This window comes from Sylvia atricapilla, chromosome 1 (genome assembly GCF_009819655.1).
Source record: "Sylvia atricapilla isolate bSylAtr1 chromosome 1, bSylAtr1.pri, whole genome shotgun sequence".
NCBI lineage: Eukaryota > Metazoa > Chordata > Aves > Passeriformes > Sylviidae > Sylvia > Sylvia atricapilla.
The window spans coordinates 30,997,693-31,022,195 of NC_089140.1; the positions used below are offsets into that span (position 1 = coordinate 30,997,693).

Below are 24,503 nucleotides of genomic sequence, written 5' to 3' on the forward strand. Positions count from 1 at the left end.
ATTTTCTGTACTTGTAATAAGCTACTCAGTAATTGAAAAATTTTTACTGATGGCATCTAAGCAGAGTTCTTTTTAGAACATATGACTAGTTACAATTAATTGCTACATAATTAAATTAATTTAAAAAGCACCACACTGTTAACTTTTTTTGAGAAAATAATAGCTGTCTCCCATATCCCATGAGGCAGAAGAAAACAATCAATAGATGCAAGTATGAATTGTTTCCTTGTACCTACAAAGTCTTCTTTCCCTAGATACTTATTTAAAAGCAACTGAGAAGGACTACACAAATGACCAGAGGGATGGGCAGTGTTCATAAAGAAGACTTCCAGAATTTTCTGGAATTTCCATTCAACAGAATGTAGTAAAAAATTGCAGAAATATAAACTAACAAAAGTACAAAAAGAGACAAAACCCTGTAGAGTTACATAAACAAATAAATCAAAACAAAACACTTTTGAGACTCTATCTTCTGTCTCTCTTCCTTTAAAATAGACACCAGAAGCTGTTTTGGAAAACTGCAGCACACACCTATTTTCTGAGTGTATGCAGAACACACCTATTTTTCCAGGAAGAGTTGAATTCCTGTGCTGTGAGACTAGTTTAGTTTTGTCCTGGATGACAATGAAAGAATCTTAAGGGGATTTTTTTGGAGGCTAACCTGCACCCACTGAATTAGAACTGAGGGGTTTGAGCACCAAATACTAAATGTATTAAATGTATTAAATATTTAGATTTTAATACTTCACTGAAAACAATGTAAACCTAGGCTCCACATGCTGAAGTTATCCATGTATAGTTCTGTTTTTAAAACTGATCTCTGCCTAGAAGGCAGTGCAATCAGAAATAGCTCCATTTAGAAAATACTCCATAGAATATAAGTAATTTTTGTTGACTTCATTAGTTTAATTCCCCATTCTTTTCTTATTTACTCAGAAGCCATTAGCACTTTCTGGCAATCTGTAGTTGAGAGCTATAGGGCTAGACCCAACATCAACTCGGTTAAGAAAAACCTCCCTTCATTCTGTCATGCCCTACAAGTATCACTGAAACATAAATGAACACAAATAAACTCTACACAGGGGTATATATCCTAATAGAATTTCCAAAAACATATTTTGGCCATCTACTCTTCCTCTATTTTTGAGAAGGCACTTGCTCTTAGCACCTCCATGCAATTCACAAGAATGAGAGCTCCAGTTAATTCTCGCCATTCTTTTGTTACTGGATTTTTCATTTTATCCAAGGCTGATTGCAGGTCCTGTAAGACATCCCTGTAACCATCTCCATAATGGGCAGCCCAGGTGTAGAGAAAGTCATATGCAGGTTTCCACATCATCTGAAAATAAAGGGGGGAAAAATAAGATTTGGTGCCAGAAATTTTATTATTGAGAAAAATATAGCTAAATAGTTGAAAAGTCATAGAAAGACAAAATAAGTGTTTAATCACTAGGCCTGCTGAAATGCTTCATAGAAAGAGACATGTTGATATAAAAACTCCAGTTGTCTTATCTACATTATTTCCACAAAACTCACAAATTCTCAGAGTGGTAAATAATAGATAAATTCTTCATTCAGATGATTATCACCAAGTCAAAATATATCCTTGACTGAAACTGTAAGTCAAAGAGCAAGACTGGAAGGAAAATACTTTTCATCTTTTGCAATGCATACACCTAGCAACAGTTTCCCTATTTGGTTGTGCTCTTGATGGCTACTGCCTCATTAATCAACATCCCTCTGTCCCTCTACTAAGCCTGGAAATTTTAAACACACTTTCTACCTTTCAGAAAAGTTTTCTGACAACAGCAGCAGAAGCTTAATCTGTCTACTGCTGTGAAAGACAATAAAAATGCTTCTGGAAAGACGTCAGCATCACCAGGAAGGCTAAGAAGAATCTCCAGCCTCTACTGGATACAGGGAACAACATTGTGACAAAGGATGAGGGAAAGGTTGAGGCACTTAAAGCCTTCCTTGCCTCAGGCTTAAATACCTGAACCAGCTGCTCTCTGAGTATCCATTCCGCTGAGCTGGAAAACAAGGATGGGGAGCAGAATGAAGTCCCCTGGATTAATTTAAGTTGGATATTAGGATAAAAATCTTCACTGAAAGGTAGGTCAGAAACATTGGAACAAGCTGCCTAGGGAAGTGGTTGAGTCACCATCCCTGGAGGTATTTAAAAGACACGTAGGTACTTAGGGACATAGTTTAGTGGTGGTTTTGGCAGTGCTGGTGTAACGGTTGCTCTAGATAATCTGACTAGCTGGTCTTAGAGGTCTTTTGCAATCTTAATGATTCTATGATTCTAACATAATTTAATCTGTAAAATTTATTTTTTAAAACACAGAGAGCACCAAAACACTATAAAACAGACAAGTCAAAAGCTTCTACAGTTTTGTTTTTTTTTAATCAGGATATAAAATTTAAAATTATTTTCAGCAAGAAACAAAGGAAATTAAAAGATAGGTTACCAGTGGCTTTTTGTTTTTCAAACTAGAATTTATTTGGTTTATGCCAACTAAATGGAGCAAATCCTTAGCAGGTGTAATTTGTCATTGGTCTAACGACATTAGTTAAGTTATAACAGCATGATTCACTTACCAAGCTGGACTTTATCTTTCAAAGTCCTGACTAAATTTGCTCAATTAACAAACAAAATAATTATTTTCCCAGCTACTGCTTTTCTAATTGTTACTTGGGCAATAGAAATTCTGGTTTCCCTCTCCTCATTGGTAATAAAGGTTTTGCAAACAGCAATTGAATTAACACTTGCAGGGATGATGCGCAAATCCACAAAGAAGCCCATGACTCTCCTAAGAGGTTCTGTCATTCACTGTTTCAACAGGAAGATACTTATGCATGGTAATAAATGTACATATATGGACTGATGACTGCACATATATATACATATATATATATATATATATATATATATATATATGCACACACAGAAGTATACATATCAGGAAGTTGAGATATTTTGGCATCTTTTTCTCTTTTTTTCAAAAATAAATGGTTTCTATTTTACGGCTGTGAAGGATAATTCTGAAGGAAATTGGTTATTTCCTCAATATTATCTTATTAATTTTATTAAACAGTACACAACATAAAGCTTTAATTCCTTGACTTAAGCTTTATTTACTTGATCCCTGGAGGAACTGAGTAGGAGGAGAATTTCTTTGCCCATAGTTCTGAACTTTTCTCCATATTTTTGGGCTAGGATCTTTCAGCTTACCCAAGACTGATTCTGTCAGTGTTTCTGTAAACATTTCCCTCAACTCCTGCTACCTTACCCAAATAGAAAAAAAAAACAAAAGAAAACAAAACAAAAAAAAAAACCAAACCAACCAAACAAACAAAAAACCAAAACAAAAAACAAAAACAAAAAACCCCCAAAAAACAAAAACAAACAAACAAACAAAAAACCCACAAAAAAACCCATTAAACCTACAGTCTGATTAGTTTAGTCTAGTCTAAACTTACTGTCTCATAACCTGATTAGTCTCGTTTCTACCTTGAGTTTAAGTAATAAAAGAGTGCCTATGCTTTCAGTGAATTTTCTCGTTTTAGGTCTACAGGAGAGAAAGGTATCATCATTTACCAAAATGAATGGTGCCTACTTTTTCCTTCAAGCAAGTCTATCTTAAGTCTTAACCATAAGGTTACAGAAAGAGAAAAGTACATTTATGTTAGGTAGGAAGAAGGAGATTGATGAATTTTTTCAGTTTTTTTAGAGAGGTTAAGTTGAAAATAACTTTTAATGTACTACTGTAAATATTAGATATTTCACATATTTTAATGAGTTGAAGCAGGTCCACCCCAAGTTATGTGGTATATCTGACACTGCATGGATGTCATTAATCTCTTTGATCACCTCGAATGGCACTAGAGATTTCATTAGGCACCTAAATTTCTCCTTAGATGCATATGCACACATACATCTGAGAGGATAAATTGATTTTTATACTGAGCTCAAAGTTATGTATAAGGAAAATGCTTTACAAAGGAAAAAAAATTACCATGTTCTACCTGACAAACTATAAACTTAAAGCATAGATTTGCCACATTCATACATCAGAAGTAAAATTGGTGTCAGTGCTTCCAACCTCTTCTCATGCTACTTGAGGTAAATGGTAACAACTGTTACACTGGCACAGAAAAGTATTCATGACAGAAGTCAGCTTCCTTTTTGTAGAAATAGCAAAAGTTGTATAGAGTGTGATTAGAAGTGGCTCCTGCAAGGACCAACTGGTCTTTGTCACTGTATCTGAGATGCCAGCAGCAGTGTGAGTAAGGTTAACAAGTGGACAGGACAATAAAAAAGGACTGAACCTAACCCTGAAGCTCGAGACAGGGACTGAGACATTCACAGGAAAGTGCAAAAGGAAAGAGTCTGCAAAACAAGGAACAAGGAAGGTCTCCTGGCTGTGCTTGTGCAGAGGAGGAAATGTGCATGCAGTGTTACACCAGACTCTTACCTCCAGAGCTACTGCTCCATTTTTCCCTTGGTGGGGCACTTCATAAGCCTCTATTTGCTGCTTTGTGAGTCGGGCCAGCTTCTCAGCCAGCTCCCGCCAGTTTTTGCCAAGCTTGACAGCTGAAGTCAAGATGATGGTGTCCTGGGTAAGACGTGCCACTAATCCCTGGCAATCTATTTTCAAAAGTGCCTGCAACAATGATTTTCATTAGTGATCCTTCACCAGTAATTGCAAACAGAACATTTTAATTTAATTTTATAGCACTATTCTGCACTTCTACACAAACAGGAAGGCTTGTTTTTGCTTTTGTGTTCTTACAAATATGTGGGAGTTTTTTCTACAAAATGGTGTTGCCAACACTTTCAGAGGAAAACTGCCCACGAGCTTAAGAAAAAAATTGAGCTGGCATTCAGCATTCAGCATTCCAGTGTCAAATGGGTCCTGCCAAGCTTACAGATCCTGAAAGAAAAACATACTTCTCCAACAAAAGTATTTGGGACAAAAAAAATTACCTTCCTAGAAGTATTACATGAAACTTGAAAACTAGATTAGAGCACTATTGTACTAAGGCGTGGTCCTTTATCTAGGGCTTTATAAGGAAAATCACTGATGACATTGGCCAGCATCTTTTGATTTACTCCTCCCACAAAACTAATAATTTTTTGACCATTAAGGAAAAATGCAAACATGAAATCTTTCCCTCCTTCTTGCCAAATGAGCATTTAACAACACTCAAATTAGAATGGTTGAAGGAGTAAAACCTTGAAATGTAAATAGGTTGTACTCTCCTTTCTTTATTTGGATAAGAGCTAATGGGAAAAATAAATGTTGGGGGTTTTTCTTCTCCTCAAATTAACACCAAAATATTCAACTGAAACTGTTGGAGTTTTCAGGAAAAGATCAAAAGCAAAATATAGACATTTTCCTTGTTTTTTAGATTTTTACTGGAATATCAAGCATTTCTGCAGAAATCAGACATACATGTGATTTAATTTTAAAATATTAACCAATAAAATCCTCAGAACAAGCAATAGAACTTTGACATAGACAGAGTAGTGAGAAGATCACTACAGTGTATTCTACAAAATTCCCCTAAATTGGATGCAAAGTTGTTCAGTTTGTGTTAGCTCTGACAAGCAAGAAACCTATAAAACACAAAAATAGAGATTTCTTAAAAGAAGCAATTGAAAATTCTACCCAAAAATTACCTGAATGACATCTGGAATTATATCTAGCTCTACAAAGACACGACCTGCATTGGCACTTCCTAGCAAAAATACATAAACCTCACAAAACAGGACATTGAACAACCTGGTCTGGTAAAAGGTGTCCTGCCCATGACAGGATGGTTGGAATGAAATGAGCTTTAAGGTCCTTTCGAACACAAGCCATTTTATGATTCTAAAAGGTTAATCTAACTATGTCCCACTTCTTGCCTCTGTTGTAATGAACTGTTTCACTGTATTCAATTAAAAGTTTGGACAATTTTCACTTTTAGGTCCTCCTCTCCTTTTTGCAAAAAGACATGACAGACTCTGCTGTACTTCATACTGGCTCAGTTTTTATTCCACAAAATTTGATGTGCTCTTAAGAATAGTAAGTAGCTACTGCTACCAAAATTTTTTGAATCGTGTTGAAATTTCTGTCAACACTTCAAAGAGGATAGACTAGTTATGAGAAGCAAACTTAGTGGAGATTTACAGTTCAGGATAGTCAAAAGGCTTTAGATGAATAGCTACAATGTGAATTTTTAAACATACATTTTGTAATACTTTATTTTCATATCAGAAATTTAATTATCTTTTGTCCTTTGATAGGTTGGTCAACTTTTCTGTCAGAACCAAGGAGAGTATTAAGTGACCATTAATTTCAAATGAATTTGCACACAGATCCATAAGTAAATTAGGATTGTTAATAGTGCAACTTATTAACTGGACATAATTAGAATAAACTTTTGATTCACATTTGGCAGTATTTAGTCACATATAAGTTGTCCAACACCCTCCAAAGAAGTCCATGAAAATACATACTGAAATACAATTTTATACTTCTTAGGCCACTACAACATTGACTATGAAGTTGTAAGGTGCGGATAGAAAATCTTGCCCTCAGCAATTGGATTGAGATATGAACGTATGAAGCTAAGCTAGACATGCAGCTTAGCATAGACAAATACCCATTTATCTAGATAGATAGATAGATATAGACATATAGATATTAACATATTGATAGATAGATAGATATAGATATAGATACGGAAGATATCTATCTATATCTATGTATGTATAGTAGAATTCCCACAGTATAATAATGTTACTTAATACTTCACAACAGGAATGTGAATTTCTAAGGAAAGCAATTTACCAAGACAAAAGGCAAAACAATTCCAATCGTGGCCATTTAAAAGTAAAAAAGTCATCTTAGATAACCTACAAAATGAACACAGTTCCTGGAGCATTAACAGAAGACTGTTCAGAATTAATTGATCAAATTATTACTCTCCATGAGAGTTTGGATATATTTTCCACCTGTTGGTGTCTAAAACTTATAGTAATATATTCAGGTTTATAAAGATCCTGCAAGGATACAGAATCATGTTTTCTTGTCCCTACATTACCACTGAGTAATTTCTTGGCAATACATTCCAAATAAGTCAGTTAATTCATGCAATACTTACAACAATGAGTTCATAAAGAAATAGTCTTTTTTTTTTGTTAGCATGGCAGTCTTGCTTCATCTTCTTCACAACGTGTGCAACTCTTTCTGATTCTTTATCAATATGTGCCTCATTAAAGTCATCCAAAGACATATGTGAGTATCCCAACACCTCAGCTAAAGCTCTCCAGTCATAAACACTCTCTGATACTGTAGACAGAACTGCTGAGTAGATATAAGTCAATTTTTTGAATGGCAGTGCAATTTGTTCAACAAGATTCCTAGTTGTTAGCTCACTATCAGCAGTGTCCATAGCTTGTTCTTTGGAAATCACTTTTATGTTTTTACAATGTACAAGACCAATCTTTCTTCTGAGAACTCCCACGTACCAGTCTTTCACTTTAGTTTGTCCAATGGCTTTAACTTTATCTTCACCAAGAAGTGCTATTGTGTCTCCTTTAAAATATTCCAGCAAATAGTCGATCTTATTTTGACGTAACACAGTTTTCAAAGCCACTCCATAAGTATTGACACTCAAGGGTTTGTCTTGAAACTTTGGATATCTTATTGTTGGTATCAAAAGCCATGGTGCAGACTTGATTTCTTTGCGGTTTTGTAGGCGCTTTGGCCTATTAATAATTCCACTTAATTTTGGAGCTGGTTCAGGAGTTGTAACGTGGAACTGTGTTACTTGGCTACTTTTCAAGATTTTAATCTGAACAAGGAAAACAAAGAAATGCATCTCCCTGCATCCAAGCATGGAAAACAGGAACTGTTGGCGGACCATTTCACCAGTTTTCAACTCCTCCTTTTTAATATTTTTGCGTTGATCTTCCATCTTTATTTGAAAGTCTGGATCACAGGATGTCAAAGAAATGTTTAGATCTTGCGGGTTTTCAAGCAGAAATGTATGCTTTCCCCACAGCTGAAACACCACAGGAGGCATACTTTTCCCCCCTTTTTTTATATCACAAATAGTGAGTTTTCCTGGAATGTAGTTATGACCAAAGACTGTAAAAACAGCAGTAAAAGATGGATGAATATACTTGGGACCATAAATTCCAACTGAGACTGTTCTATGGACATAGTCCCACACATTGGTTGCTGGAGGCTGGATTTTGCTTGCTTGTATGGCAATCACTGCATACATCACATGACTTAGGTCCGTTAGCTTCACTTGTATGGTATCTTGATAAATATAGCAGTTCTCTAGCTTCTTAAAAGGTCCTTCTTTGTTGAGACTGAAAAAGCACACAATGTCACTCATAACTTGGCTGAGTGGATCGTTCTTCACTTTAGCAGCAACTTTCACTTCTAGGAAAATGGCTTCGCTCGTGTTGAGGTTGCTCAGTGTAAGCTCTATCAGAGGACTTACTGTGCTGGACAGCTCATTGTTGCATGACAACGGAGGATTAAGGATAGCCTTTAAACCAACTTCTTGGAATTCTCCTGGTAACACATGACCCATAGGGACATGAATGTTGATATCTGAGTCAGGTAGCTGTACTGAACCTCCTTCGTGGTTCAGTTTACAAACCACATGAATGTCTGTAGCTTGCGTTTGTGCCCATCCGGGGCTGTGGCTCATGGCTTCTAAATCCAGGCAGGACCGGGTGAGCTGCCGGTGACTCAGCCAAGCCATCTTGTAGGCTTCACGGTCATTTTGAAGCCATGTCATATCTGAAGCTGTAACTTTTTGAGGTGCTGTCTTGTGAGGATTAAATCTTCGGTTATCAACTATATCCAGGAAATCAGACACACTCTTGGATCGTCCAGATCTTCTTGCTGAAGACTTTCTTAGGAGACAATCAATATCCAGCTCATCACCTGAGGAATCCAAAGAGTCCCTATTGCTAGAAATTTTAGGGAACAAATAAGGCTTTTCCTTTAAGATAGAAAGACATTTATTATTTTCATTTCTATTGGAAGCAGCTATGTCATGTACAAAAGGGTTGGATCCTGACAGCTCATTCCAGAAAGGATTAGTCTTGGAAACAGCTTGGGCATGTTTGAATACACCAGGCCAGTCAATATCCAAATCCAGTTTACTTTCATTGGCATCTGTTTAAAAGAAAAAAGAAGCATTTCCTGAAGTACAGAGACTTGAGATGTCCCATTCATGTCCAACTGATAGTCTGTTAAATTAAGAGGTGCCTGAATTTTCTTCCTCAAATACACATAGATAATTTCTGTACTTTTCCTTCAGGTTTTTAAACAGTATCACTGTTGATTTAATTAAGAATCTTTCTTAATAGAAAGAGTGCTAACAAATTAGTGCTGAATAACAAATAAGTGTTGAAGGATGTAAAGCATCTTCTTCGAGGTGTTGATCATTATCAACTCATATGATTATTAATTGGCATTGGGTATGATAAAGTTCCATAAGGTTTGAACCATTATATTCCATTAATCTTTGGGCTCTTACAAAATGCTGTGGATTTCTTTACTTCACGTCTGTCTGTCTCTTTGCAAAGATTGAACAATTGCAGTTTCATTTTTCAAACACTGCAGACTGTACAGATAAATGCATTATTCAAGATTCCTTTTCATGCTAGAGCATGTGCATTTAATTGATAACAGCACTCTTTCAATTTATCTCCATATGGGTGGAATTTGTTATATTATCTTTCCACTAGAAAACAATCATTGATATAATTTATGAGACCTTGTACAACTTGAAATTTGGAGAGAAATGTTTGTGTGACTACAAATTTTATGAGATTGCATTTAAATGGACAAATACAGGTGTATAAGTGATATTTACATGCATTTTCAATAAAAATACTCATTATTAGCAATAATATATATTTTTTCTCAAGAAGAGACATCCTTACATTTTATATTAACAATTGTTCAGAGAAGTTGGTTTACAGCTGGTTGTGGCTCACCCTTCTTGCAATGGAATATCTGCAACTTTTTATGATAAGGGTTTCTATTACTTAATTTTGTCTTTTTATATATATATATAGAGGCTATACCACCCCTTCTTTATACATTCTTGCTAAGAGTTTAAATTTTAAAGGGAAAAGTCTATCTCTATCATTTCTATTTTTTTACTGTATCTATAGCTTACATTATACTTTCCATTTCCAAGGTTACTCAATACTGCTAAAATGCAAGCATGACACTGCATACAACCATAAAAAAAAAAAAAAAAAAAAAAAAAAAAAAAACAAAAGGAAAAAAAAAAAAAAAAGAAGAAAAAGTACTTATCTCTTTGTTTCCCTTTTATAATTGCAATAAAAAGCCAAAACCATTATGTCTTTCCACAGTTCCAGAAAATTCTCAGTTTGGAAGTATCAGGGTGTAATTTACCTGTTTGCCATCTGCCTACCTACAAAGCTCTAACACTATCTTGACAAGAGCCTTCCAGGTGAGCTCCAGGAGGATTGATTGAGCCTAAGGGCAGCCTCCTTTTCCTTGAGCACCTTGCCTTGATCAGGGTCACCAGAGTGGGATACACTGTTAAGACACCCACTGAAAAGCTCCTTTATCTCTGCCCACTGGCCAAAATCTTTCCTTGTGCTCTGATGTTATTACAGTCAAATCAGTATTGCATATATATAGATTAATTAGTCCAAAATAAACATAAGGATTTTGTTTAGGTTTCTTCCTCATCCTAAAGGGCATGTTTCTACAAGAAAAATATGAGCAGAAAACTATCTCAGAGCCTGAGTCACTAGTACAGACACTTTCCCATGCCAAGGCAACAGCACAATTACTGGGGTGCAGCATGTCAGCAAAGAAATAATTCCTGCTCCACAACTTACACAGCAAGTGTCAGGCTTACAGTTCTAGCTGCTACTGGACAAGAAGCTAAGAGCATGCTTACCTCGTGGAGGGAAAAGTATTCTCAGTTTTGGGATTAAAATAGCTAGGAGATTAAATGAACTTTTCCAAGACTTCAGTTTTTAAATTGAGCTGACTTCAAAATACCCTGCCTTCATGTCCTAAAACCCTAAATTAATCTAATTTGGCTAAGAACTTCCTCTTTTCTCTCCCACCTGGAACCCCAGTAATGTAGTAATGTTAAAGATTTACTTTAACTCTTACTCCCAACCTGCCTGACCCAGAGTTTTGCAGAAATAAAGACTTTAGTTGGAGAGTCTTAGTGCAGTAAATAGCAGAAGAGCCATACTGTAGCTGTCTGAAGGTGGCAGGTCATCCACATCAATCAAAGTTCCCTCTGACCGGCTTCGTGGAATCTCTCCACTGCTTAGGGAATCTGTTCCACTACTGGAAGAGTTTTCCTCCTACAAGACAGTTAAGCATATAAAACATGAGCAAGTATGCAATTTGCAAAAAGGGAAACTGTTGAAGAATAATTGAGCTTTGTTCCTGTAGTATGACATGAAAAAAAAAGTGAAGAAAAGCTTATGAGTAGACTTATGAACTCTGCCCAAGAGTGTCACAATCCTGAGTGAGTGTTATGGTTGCACATGCATCAAACCCAGCAGATGCTACAGCTGCAATACGATACCCCAGCCCATATTGAAGTCAAATAACTCATTAAATTAATTATCTTGCAATTGGAACCGAGTCAATTACACAATAACTTCCATTCAGGTCTTTAATAAAATATTTTTTTAAAAAAATAAGATAGATATTCTACCTACTTTTCAGGTAAGTTTCAGTAGACTTTTCAGTAACTTTTCAGTTTTCAGGTAAGTTTGAGTAGAACCATTAAAGAGGGAGATCTAGGTCTGTTACTTTCCACGCCAATTAATACAAAGTATTTTCATCCCTTTATGCTTTATAATTCTTCTTATATTTTCTCCTGAAAGAAGATCAGGTCAGATTTCCTTTTAGTCAGTCCAAGAATGACTTAAAGTATCCCTCCTTAGAGACCACACCAGCACAGCAACAGCCTAAGAGAGGATATTCAGGTCTCTCTTCTTCTTTGTTCTGGCTGAAAGAAGTTCTGTTTCATTTTGGTGCAGTCCCTTTGACACAGACAACAGAAGGATGAGCCTCTCAAACTACATTCCCTAATGCTGAGGAAAGCAGGAGTTGTGTCTCCTAGAGAAAGAGGACTTACTGAAGTTTCAAGTGAGCATTTAGTATACTACATGTTGAAATTACTGTATCCCAGAAACAGAAGCTAGAGGAAATAAAATATGAGAGATCTTTTGTGCAGAAAACCTCTTCAAGTTAGTGCTAAAAAGCAAGACATCACCTAGTGACTTTCCAAGAACCCTCTCACACATTCTATATGTAGTGCGATATAAATGCTGATGATCAACAGATACATTAAGATGTCTGGGGAAAAAAAGAGACAAACAAAGAAACAAGGAAGGGGAAGCAAGAGAGATGGAAAAAATCCAGATGGTTTTGAGTCCATACATGGGCTACCATAGTCAGCTTTGTTCAGGAGTCTGAAACATTGCAGCCTGTTACTCCTGCAGCAAACATTGCAGCCTTAGAAGATCTCATTTTATCATATTTAAGATGAAAAAATTAAAATGTTTGAGCCTGTTTTTGCTGCATCTGTAAGAAGAAGGAATTTTCAGTTCCAGTTCTAGTAGGTGAGTTATGGGAAAAGGAAGTATACTGTATATCCAAGCATTACTGCACAGAAAGCAGAAGCCAGCTGTTTGTTTTTGTTGTACAGTGCCATGGTTTAAGGTATCTCTTTTTTTCACTGGTACTAGATTGGTACTTTTTGCTCTTACCAAAAGGGATACCTTCAGCTAACGGCAGTCTTTTCAGGTGCTGTTTTGTACACAAGCAGTGAGGCTGAGGTCAGGCAAAGCTCAGTCACTCAGCACCTCCAAGGTCTGTATGGATTTTTGGATTCCTTTGTTACCAGAAATCTCTTTGATTTGGCCTTTGGAGTCCTGATTTTAGCTAGTAGGTAAAGCTAGCCTCCAATGCCAATACATTCTGGCTTCTGCTACTGCTACCCACCAGAACAAAACTGGAAACTAAAATACCTCCTTAATCCCAACACCATTAATTCCAAAGACCTGGCACTCCACATCTGTATGAAGATATCACCGTTTTTCTGTCACTGATAAGTGAGTATATTTGATAACATATATAGACTCCTTCAAAGGAAACAATTTTTGCTTTGCTGCTGCAACTCAAAATGCAGAAAAACTGAACACATTGTATAACATGCAAGATTTTTATCTCTGCCTTCTACATACACATTGTGGAGAGTAATCATGTCAGCATACGGTATTCATAGTCAAAAATCTCAATAAATGTACAAAAAGCAAGTCTTCATTTTGCAACACCAGTGTACTTGTTGCCAGCACTAATCTCTGACTGCCAATTTATTGATAATTCACAAGTGAATTTAAGAACAGTTCCTTAAATAGTTAAAACACCCACAATTATTTCAGTAACTGCATAAAGTGGGAGGCAGTAAAAAAGGATGAAGAAAGGGCACAGGATTGCAAATATACAGGGGCTAGAATAGGAAACCCATGGAGAAAGGAGAAGAAGAGAGGAAGAGAGAAAGAAAAACAATCACTTTACACAGGGGGATTATATTGAAAGAAACATGACAACAAGACTGCATCTGGAAGTTTTTAAACAATAAGGACTTCTGCAAATAGAATAAACCATTCCCTAAAAGTTCCCTCTGGGAATTCCTCAAAATGTTCATCAGCAGCCTGACATAAAGACAGAAAAGGCAGATACTGAAAAGGAAAACCACTTTCAAAAATAACCCTCTACCCGCATGAAAGCATTCCTTGGTATGACAGGATGATGAGGGGTCCGTTGTGATTGAGTCATGTCTTCAGGACAGCCAAGCAGAGGATGGGAGAAAGGAGGATATACAAACATTCCTGGGCAAAAGATTACCACATTTGGCCAGCATGTCAAGGGATGTGGGAAATGCTGTGGACAAGCTGTACACACACCCCTGGGTACTGGGCAATGTGTCTCCTGCACAGGGTTACATCAGCTGACACCAGGGTTGGGTCCCACTTCTCTGCTCCAGCCTGAGAGCTGGGAATGGCTAAAGCCCCCGTTTCTCTCTATGAGACTAAGAAAATGAGAAAATCAAATGCTTAACCTTTTTTTTCATCACATTCTGTGATAAAATAGCATCCCAAATTAAACTTTTGATAGCACAAACCTATTAACTAGGAACTTACCTGAACAAATTCTGAAGAACAATCATTCAAGAGATAAGTGAGATCAGTGCATGTGGGATGTAGAGCCATACCAATCAACATCGAAAGGGAAAGGTATAAAAAGCTTTTGATGCAAAAAGAGGGAGCTCTGTATAGGAAGAACCAGAAACCAAGCTTTTCATTTGCTGTAGCAACTGAGTAAGAAAGATGTAAACTGACAAGTGCTTAATGGTGCAAGGAATTATTTGACTGACAGCATGTCAGCTCACAGTGGGAAGTCAGGAGGGAATGAAAAAGTGAAGAGGTTTGAAAGAGATCAGCTGTGGAGGTGACCAGTGAGTGAACCTGAGTGACTGCTGAGAGATGTGGCACTTTTTGGATGAGAGCAAACAGTTAGCCAGGTGCCTTCTGCTGAAGATTGCTTGACTCATAAGAGCATGAAACTAAGGACCCAGAGCGCTGCTGGCAGCACTGTTACAAGGAAGAAAAATACACTAGATGCCCTAGAGGAAGAAGAAAGTCTTGGGTAGAAAGTTCAGTTTCACGGAATTCAGGAGACAGATTTGCTGCAGACAGCATTTTTGCTGCATAAAATGCCTCCAGAAATTTCTTCTAGGTCTTTCAATATTCAATTGCACCATTTTTTTTTTTTTTTAGTCTCACTACCAAAAAAACATGTCCTGCTGTGTCTAAAACAGTGGTAATGAAGAAAATGAGAAAAGCCCAAAGATAAACACTTTCCCACTGCCTTTGCCATCAAAAATAAGAGAGAACACATTCCATCATTATTTTTTAAGTATCGACATCCCAGAGAAAAACACAAGCAATTTATATTCCGTTCTACCTTAATCCTTCTTCAAAAGAAGGCTTTGTTAAGAACAGAGCTCTCCTGTGGCTGTGTTTGCCCATGGACTTCTACATGTTCCCCACAGACCGTTAATCGAAAAGATTCATGGCCTTCATATCCTGAGGGTGAAGTTTATGCATTAGCAGTGACAGAGCAAGAAACAGACACAGGTGATGGTGACGTGTCTCATTCCTCAGGCTCATTTTTGGGTTACATGGGGGAAAATGACCTCCTACTTATACGGGTTCAGTTGGTAGATTTTCAAGTTTCTTTCTGAAAATGTAAATGCACCAGAATGTCAAATAAAACGCTCCTCATCTAACCAAATAATGAGTATACTGATTTTTTAAAATTCTGTTATATAGAGAGAAGAGAAGAAATTCTAAGGAGATTAGAATTACAGCAATACACAGAAATGGAGTTGTTTCAGACGGACTGCACATCACCAAGAAACTTAAGTCACTGTCCATTCTCGAGAGACTAAAACATTTTTGAGTAAACATTAGCTACAGTAATAAGCCATATTTTAACTGTCCCTTGACTCTTGAAGCCTAGAACAGCTTTATGCAGCTGAGAGTTCGATGAGAGGCTCTTGGACCCAAGTTACCAGTCTGATTACAGAACTGTACTGTGGTACTGTAGGCAACAGCATACAGCACAGCAAATGGAACATGCAGCTCAAGTGAGGAAGGCTCTGATTCATTTTAGTGTGGTACATGTGAGGCAGTCAAGGAAATGCATCTGTATCCCACTTCTAACGGAGACAAAATTGACTTTTAATGTTCAGCATTGGAAGTACTCAACCTCTAACAGTAATGCTCAGCAACAACATTAGTGGTTTAGTATGACCCACTACCTTGCCATTTTGACTGTAGTCACAGAAAGGAATTATCAATAGATATAGCTACTTGTTTACTCTGTTGTTAAATAGTTGCCAAGTTTGGTACCTACCTTTTCAATGTTCTGAAAATTTATCACCCTGTAGGAACAGGAGAGCCATTCACACTGAACCCAGGGCTTAGATTTTCTGCAGACCCAACATTTGTCTGAATGGCTGCTTGGAACTGACACAATCACTGTTCGTAATACTTCACCCAAGCTGGAGCTAAAGGGTAGAGCTGGCACTCTCAGCACAACAAAAACGGGAATTGAACTAGGTCATCCTCTCAGTAGGTTTCCACTGTTTTGCAGGTGGGTTTTTAAAGCCTCTGCTGAGGTCTGCACAACCCAGGATTGACTGCTTTTTAGCCAGTTCGGGGAACACTATGCAAATAAAAACAGTTATACCATAGACACCCCCTCCACAAGCAAATATCCTTTCTTCCCTTCCACACATCTACACTTCTAAAACTTCTTGTTGAAAGCAAAACTGGTAGAGTGTTTATTTTCAATTATAAACTTCTCATTTGGGAATATTGCTTTCCAAAAGCCTCAGGAATGTGTAGTTGAGTTTTGATGTTGTCTTTTAGGTTTTAGCTACTGCTCTAAAATACTCCCCTTTTTCACTTAAGCCTCAAGAAAACAGAAAATTGTTGCCTTCTACTTACTTTACTAAGTAACTTCTTAAAGAACAGGAAATGGAAAGTAAAGATCTCACTAACAAAATAATTAAAGGATCCAACTTTGCTCTATGAAATTGCAGGATTTCTTCTTTTTTCATGTACAGAGAAAACATTGCAAGTTTATTAGCCTAATTCTCCTATGGATATCCTTACACTTGTAAAAACAATAGTTAAAAATCACACTGGATTTTCACTTAGTGTGTATACTCATACACGCTTTGAAAGCACAAATAGTTTCTGCACTTTTGGAGGTTCTGTGGAACAACTTTTGGTCACAGAGATTACAATACTACAAGTATTGTAATATTGTACTACTGACTGAAGCCAACAGCTGCTCCTTCAAAGTAGATATTGAAAGTACTCTGTAAGGAACATCTTTCATTTAGAAGTTTCATTACAAAATAAAATCTCTGTTTCTAGGTGCCACAAGTGTTTCAGTGTCACCATAATTAATGCATTAAACATTTCAGAGCAAGGCAAAGCCTGTTTCTACCATGTTCTGCACGTGAACTAGAGCCCTGCTGCTTTTCTTTAAGTACTTTTAATGTTAGGATGACACAGAAACCTCAGCTATCAACATTTTTAATCAACCTTGAGAAGTGGGAGCTACCAGGATTCTCAAAATCTCTGTTATCTATTTATATCCCTGTGAACTATAGCTGTGATCACAGGTTTTCAAGTACATGATACCTCCAAAGTACTCTATATTTCATTACCCTGATCTCTTCTTCTCTTTCCACTAAGTTAGGCTTTTTCTCACATCCCAGCTGCTTACAGGAATTACACAGGGTTTGTAACTGAGCAGCTTGCCTGTCAGTGGCAAGTGGAGACAAAGGCTGAGACATCTGCCCACTAGCATGGCTCGGAGAGTGCTCCCAGCCCTGCAGAGTATTTATGTCCTTCCCTGGGAAAGGCTCGTGTGAGTCTGTTAATGCCACAAGTCAGTTTTGAGCAGGATAGATATGAGCTGAGGTCTTTGGGGGCAGTGATGGGGGACAGAAGTAACAGTAGCCCAAACCGAAATCCTTTGTATGCCTCAGAGTCACTGGAGCATGGCCAAAAGGGAAAAAAAAAAGCTTCCTCTGTCCCAAAGACTTGATTCTGCCAACACTCTTCCAGCTTTTCCAGTTATATATAGAAAATAGCACATCTACCATCCAGCCAGATAGCAAGCAAAGTATCCACTTTCCAGACAACCAAACCCAGGTCAAGTAGTGAAGTAGTTCTTCAGTTCTTCTGTGGAAATTGGCAATCAGGCACTCTGAGTTATACTCTGAGTTATATGTTTCATAGAAATAATTACTTTTAAATTTAAGGGCTGGCACAGGCAGAGAAGAATCCTTCTTGACTTTCAACATTTAAACGTCTCATCTGGCCCAGTGATGTGATAAAAAAAGTCTTGCAAGAGCTGTGCTCTCTTCACAGCATCATGGTGAAGCAAAATACATCAGGGAAACCACCCACAGAGAAAGTGTTTTAGTTGCTCACAGCTCTTAAAGCTCTTGAAATTATTATCGTAATTAATATTAACAACAGACTTTGAGATCCCAAATCATTTGGATATGTTGCAAATACGTGGGATGACTGTTCTGCTATTTCAGTCTAGGAGTGATATAACAAAGTGACATGGCTGATACTATGTCAGGATCCAGTCTTGAACATCCAACTGTGGAACTAAATTGCCTGGCAGCGTGCTGCCTGGATAGCAACACTTTTTTTTGGACAGGTGTAGATTAAAGATGCATGAGCAAAATATGAAATGAGAGCCTTGCAGGAAATTGAACCTGATATCCAGGCATGTAAAAAGTGCCTTATGCTTCTGGCATCCTGGTTTCAGCAAATCGAGGTGAGTGCCCAGAGAAGGATACAAGGGGACACTACAGTGTGCTGTGCCTTTGAGGAGATGAGGTACTAGAAAAGCTTCTTTCCATGAGCATCACAGAATTCTGCCTCAACACAGAGGAAAAACATGTCAGAAAGTCTATACTGTTTTTACACGGAACAACTTTGGTTTGATGTTGGTTAGCTTGGGGTGGGGACAAAAACTCCAACACAGATACCAACACAAAAATGAATTACACAGTGACACACATAAAGAATTTGCTTTGCAAGGTTTTAGCTATCTCAGACAAGATTTCAAAATGTATAAACTAGCAAAAAGGTACCCCAGTTGTGTAGGGCAAGAATGGCATGGTGAGGAGGGGGGAAACATGTCAATCACTTGGGAATATAAAGATGACCCAATTTCTCTAGGGAAATATAAAGAAGATAAATACTGAGGTGGCAGAAACAATGGAAAATATGTGGCACATGATCAGCTCAACATGGAAAAAAATAATACAGGTAACTATCTGTTTGGGAAAAAAGATATTAAATATAGTAGAAGAAAGCAAATCCATTTGGCAAGGATTCTTCTGGTTATAATTAGAGGTTAGTTCAGGGAGTTAATAACTTCAAGCATAATCATTCTTCAAAGCATCCACAAATTACATTTTGCTCTGCTTGACTGACCACATAACAGACACAAGGAACATGTACCAGCACAAATAGTATGTTTGATAGATTACAATAATATTCACAAAGAAAGACTGTTACCTATTTTTTGTGTATTGATCTGTTTTGACTGAAGGACTCGCTTAATAATCCTTGACACTTCAGGAACATGGCAAAAAGAGCATCAGAGAAGGAGTCTTAATCACAGAGAAAACTTGCAAGATATACTGCAGAAAGTGAACTTTTCCTTCGTTGCTTTTTATGGCAATTACAGTTCCCAAAGTTTGGCTGGATCTTTTCTCCAGAAGTGAGACATCATTGCATTTAAAACATTTGTGCCTGTGTTGTTAATAATAGTCTGAGCTGTCCGTTAAGTTACACCTGCCAATATTTTAAAGTTATTTTTGACAATGTAATTTTGCAGGGAAGAAGGGAGGGGAGTTCATAAAAATGCATTTTGTTCTCTAAAAGCCAAAAACAGCACCTCTTATTATACTGCAGACTCTCCCCTTACATAATAATCTCAAGTTTTCCCTTGACAAGAAATGGCCCAATTATTTCTATCAAATAGGATACATTTAAATGGATAGTTTCTCTACTAATGAAGGACATTTGAGCCTCTGAACTGGACTGTCAACTACTACTCTTTAAGAGTGTTGTTAACTGAATACTTGCACTGAAGTAATATGACTGCCAGATTGACTCTAAAATGGTAAAGATCCAGCAACAAAAATGAAGTCAGAGAAAGATAAAGCATGTGCCATGAAATATCAGGTCCCATTTAATGATCCATCTCTAATTACAGAAGACTGCACATTTCAGAAGAAAAAGGAAGTCCTAACTATGAAAATAAGGAACTGTTACTTCCAGTATTGCAAGTAATTTTAGAACCAAAAAGACAGTGATTCTATTAAAAAAAAAAATACAGTGTTTATTGTCATATTGTCACTGGGGATCTTCTTCAAAAGAACTAATCAAGTTCAGGAAAGCTGAGGCAACAAGTTTCCAATAAATTGCATGTTCTTATGTGTCTAAATTTAATTTTTAAATCTAGCTGCTTTACAGGCTCATCCATTGAATTGCCTATTCCTGCCCGTTTAGAGGAGGGCATCTAATATTTCTGGTCATTAATGTTTGGTACCATAAGCAGAATAACATGTTCAATCTCATCCACTTTTTTGAAGTAGTTACAGTAATCTTCAACAAATTTCTCTTTACAGAAGTGAAAGCATGAAGTGTAAGAGATAATTGTTCCAGGTCTCTTCTTCCTCCCATCTCTATATTCTTTAGCCACCTTCATTCTCTTCACTCTGTCACAGTATCCAACTGTGTTTTTTGCAGCAGTTCTCCTTCTGGTGATGCACACTATCAGCCTAGATGAAGTATCTCAGAAGAAAGCCAGTTTTCCTATCCAGGAAAACCACACTTTTATATCGTGATTGATAGTATTACCCACTGGAAGCTTCTTAAAGCTGTGTATTCCCTTGTCCTGGCTCCCTGAACAACTCAGACACAGAAGCCACCCTTGAGGTTCTCACCAGACAGTTGGCTGATCTCCAAAATAAATCAGTGAGGTGTTTCTACAACGAATTGGATGCCATATTAGCCCAGGCATCCCTGTGCTGACTTTTATATCACATTGTCTCTGTTCCCCCCAAAAGCAACAGCAGAGATCCAACTTGCTTTTCTTGGCATCCCTGTCCATCAGGTTGCTACAGGCACCCTGCCTTCCCAGTGGTTCCTGCTCTTCCTTCTGAGCCAACATCACTGAGGACAAATTTGATAAAGCAGCTGAGAGAATTGTAATTGCTCAGGAATAGTAAGACCTAGCACTACACACTGATGTGTGCCAAATGGTACAAGAAATCTATCCCACACAGCTCTATAACATCTTTCCATACCATTTGCCATGAGGAAAGCTTAATGTTAATAATAACTTAATGTTATTTCTTCTTTGCATTTAATATAGCAGTGGTGCAAAGAGAAAGATTATTTCCTTCCCTATCTCCACACAGGTTCACTGGCTATGACGTTGTGTTAGAGATTTTGAGGGAATGAGCATAGGACAGGAAATGAGGATGTCAGCGGCTCAAGCTCTACAGTAGAAAAGACTCCCCACTCCAATCACATGTCAAAGGGCAAAAAAATAAAACCCAAACTAACCCCTAAATTATCATAAATGTCATCCTTTTACATACAAAATATAGTCAGTTTAGTTGCAGAAGAACTTTCATTTGTCCCAAAAGATCTGGCTGATATCCTGAAATAAAAGCAGTGTCTAAAGAGATGTCACAAATTGCTTAGAAAGTTGGACTGAAAGCAAAGATATCAAATTCCCAAAGAGAGCCTCTCAGACACCCCTCCAGAAAATCTCCAGGACAATGTTTCAGATATGCTGTTGATTATACTCCATCAGTTCAAAATATCTGCCCAGACTTTTATTTCAATTATTCTGTCTCAGGAAGCTTTACTATTTTTCACCACAGTTCAAGTTACTGCCTTTCCAGGGGAAGTGAAAAGCTGTAGATCAGTAACCCTTAGATAGAATCACAGCATTTATACAGTATGTTATATCCAGCTTCTCCCTTGGTCTCTCCCCAACACCTTCCCCTCTTCCAATGAAAAAAGGCCCAACTAACCAACCAACAAAAAAAAAAAAAAAAAAAAAAAAAAACCACCATCACTACCAACACCACCACCACCAAAAAAACAAAAAAAAACCCCAAACCAAACTAAAAAACCAACAAAACAAACCAAATAAACCAAAAAAAGCCCACCCAAACTTAAACCAAAACAAATCAAACAAATCCACAACTGCAACCACTCATGCAGTTCTCGAAGAACTTTTACAACCAGAAAATTAATTTTCAATAACAAAACTGGTGAAAGAACTGGCAAATCTTAAGCCCTGTAACAATCTTAGTATCAATCCTTTGTTTTGCTCACCATTCACAAACACGGAGCATGATTGGCTTTCGATTTCATATAGACTAAGGAAGTTCAATATTTTATACTATCAAGTCTTTGAAAAAGCTGAAGCTCCTTGATTTCATTGGTTTCCTACACAAAAAAAAATAAGACAAAACAAACAAACACACCCCCCCCAAAAAAAAAAAAACCCCCCCCCCCAAAAAAAAAAAACAACAACAACAACAACAAAAAAAAAAACCCTGGGTGCCATTTGTCACCTAAATCCATCTCTGTAGCCATGTGATGCTCCACTCACTAGAAAGAATCATCATCTGGTATACAAAGTGAAATTCCTCTACAGGCTATTGTCAGACTACAGAAATTACAGAAAAATTATTTGAGACCACTAAGATATTTAAACATAATGCAAAACCACATTAATTTCAGAACTATTATTTGGAAATGAAATATTCATGTCATGTCTAAGTTTGTTTTTCCTGACAGCCTGGCTTGCAGGAGAGGAGGATAAGCTCTCCCTGCTGGAGGAAACTACCAGCAGTGGCCCATACATTTGCTACAGCAGATTGAAAGGAACAGCCAGCCATCTCAAATATGACTAGAGAGCCCAGGGCACAAACCCCCTACAGGTACCAGCACAGGCCTGTAGTTTTGGGATCTGTGTTTCTGGGAAGCTGGAGTTTTTCTAGCTGACCTGCTTCAGTCTGATCAGTAACAACAGAGCCGCATTTGCTTTAGACAGAGATAAACCAAATACAAGGTTACAAGTGAAATAAACTAAAATCCAGACCTCACTCACAATAGCTTTTTAGTGCTTTGATTTTCCTAGTTAGGAACCTGAAGGCACCTGCCATGTGTTAGCTCAGAGAATTCAGCCTATTCAGGAACACCTTCCAAATGCCAGCCCTAAAGAAAAACTTTTTCTGGTCTCACCTTCATAAGTTTACTGTCCTTGCTCCACTTGTACCACAACGTGGGAGGAAGAATTCACAGCCTTGCCATAAGGTCACTGACTTTGATGATCAAAGCATTCCCTTACCCATCTCACCTCCTTGGCAGCAAGTCTTGAGTTTTACACCTTTAACTAACTCCTACAACTCAAGATAATAAGATTCAAAATGTGTGTTTTGTTACGTGAAACTCTGTTGAACCATACATGCAAAATTCCACTGTTGAGTTTTTCCTAACCAAATTTGCTATTTTGTGATGGATTTATTTTCTGTAGAGATCAACATATGCAATATGCTTACAGTGAAGTTGAAGGACTGTTTAGGTCAATCAACTCACTCTCTCCTACCACTGGACATATAATCTTGCCATCACTGTCAGTGTTCCTTCATTAAAGTATACAAGTGTCATGGTGTCCCTAACATCATAAATATTCTTTTAACATTTAGCTTACAAATAGCAAATCAAGTACATTCCTTGATATGCACCTTGCTGCATGACACCAAGCAACTTTGCTTAAGGCATTTTTCTTTGGCTGTAATGAGACAGGAGACTCCTGTTATTTGTTTTATCTCTATCCTATAGACACATGTAATCCTGATTGTGCAATTTATTGAACGTGTTTTTCAGCCTGCCTTTTATGGAAATTATTCATCTATATTTCAGGTCACTGATGATGACAAGCAGATATTTGCAGAACACCAGATTCTCCAACGAAGTGTTGTCTAATACAGAAAGGGAAAGAAAAGCATGAAGTATGTCAATCGATACTTAAATTAAATATATTCTCTTTCCAAAACTTCATCTAAGCTTTACTTTGGCAAATATTCTTGAAGGTGCATGGTCCAAATGTTGGCCAGCATGAAGTTAGTTTAAGTCAGGTCCTAACAGATCACCACTCAGAGTATTTGTACAGGTTCCTTCATGTGTAAAAAATAGAAATATGTACAACTTTGCTCAAAACTTGAATTGTTATCATCTAAACACCTTCTATAATGTAATGTTTTTCTATTAGCTATTATACAGCTATGTCACCAGAAGTGAAATGTATCACACAGAAGGTCATCAATGAGAACTTAAGAAGATATTTGTTTAACATAGTACAAGTTCTAATCTTCAGAACTTCAGGAGATTTCAGTCGCCACTAAGAAGAAATGAAGTTATGCCTCAAAAGTCTTGATAAATGTAACTAAGCAGTTTGCTCTGTTGCAAACACTGGTTCAGACAATTTTATTTTACAGCACAGATTCCTCTCAAATTGCTGATTTTAGCAATATTTTAAAATGATAAGTCACTGTCTATCATCACCATTCAGTATATTGAATCACTGGCATCCACGCAATAATTTAATTCTAGAATTCTTTAGAGATTAGCATTTAAAAAACTTGAGGCTTAACCCATAATCCATAAGTGAACTTTTTGCCTACAAGGAAACAGAGTTAACTTTTGCTGCACTTTCTCCATATTAGGAGAGACATGATTTGCCACTTAGAAAATATTTAGG

At 37.2% G+C, this 24,503-nt stretch overlaps 1 protein-coding gene across 1 annotated transcript in view; it reads right to left on the minus strand.

The window, feature by feature from the left end:
• Positions 1 to 721: 721 nt before the first annotated feature.
• MACC1 (MET transcriptional regulator MACC1) overlaps positions 722 to 24,503 on the minus strand; it is a 30,565-nt gene continuing 6,783 nt past the window's right edge. The window contains exons 2-5 of the mRNA XM_066318520.1: positions 11,272 to 11,386; positions 7,156 to 9,194; positions 4,479 to 4,667; positions 722 to 1,339 (exon numbers count right to left, since the gene is read on the minus strand). Of these exons, the coding sequence (XP_066174617.1) occupies positions 1,127 to 1,339; positions 4,479 to 4,667; positions 7,156 to 9,194; positions 11,272 to 11,386 (2,556 nt within the window). The 3' untranslated portion in view covers positions 722 to 1,126. The remainder of the gene's footprint in view (positions 1,340 to 4,478; positions 4,668 to 7,155; positions 9,195 to 11,271; positions 11,387 to 24,503) is intronic.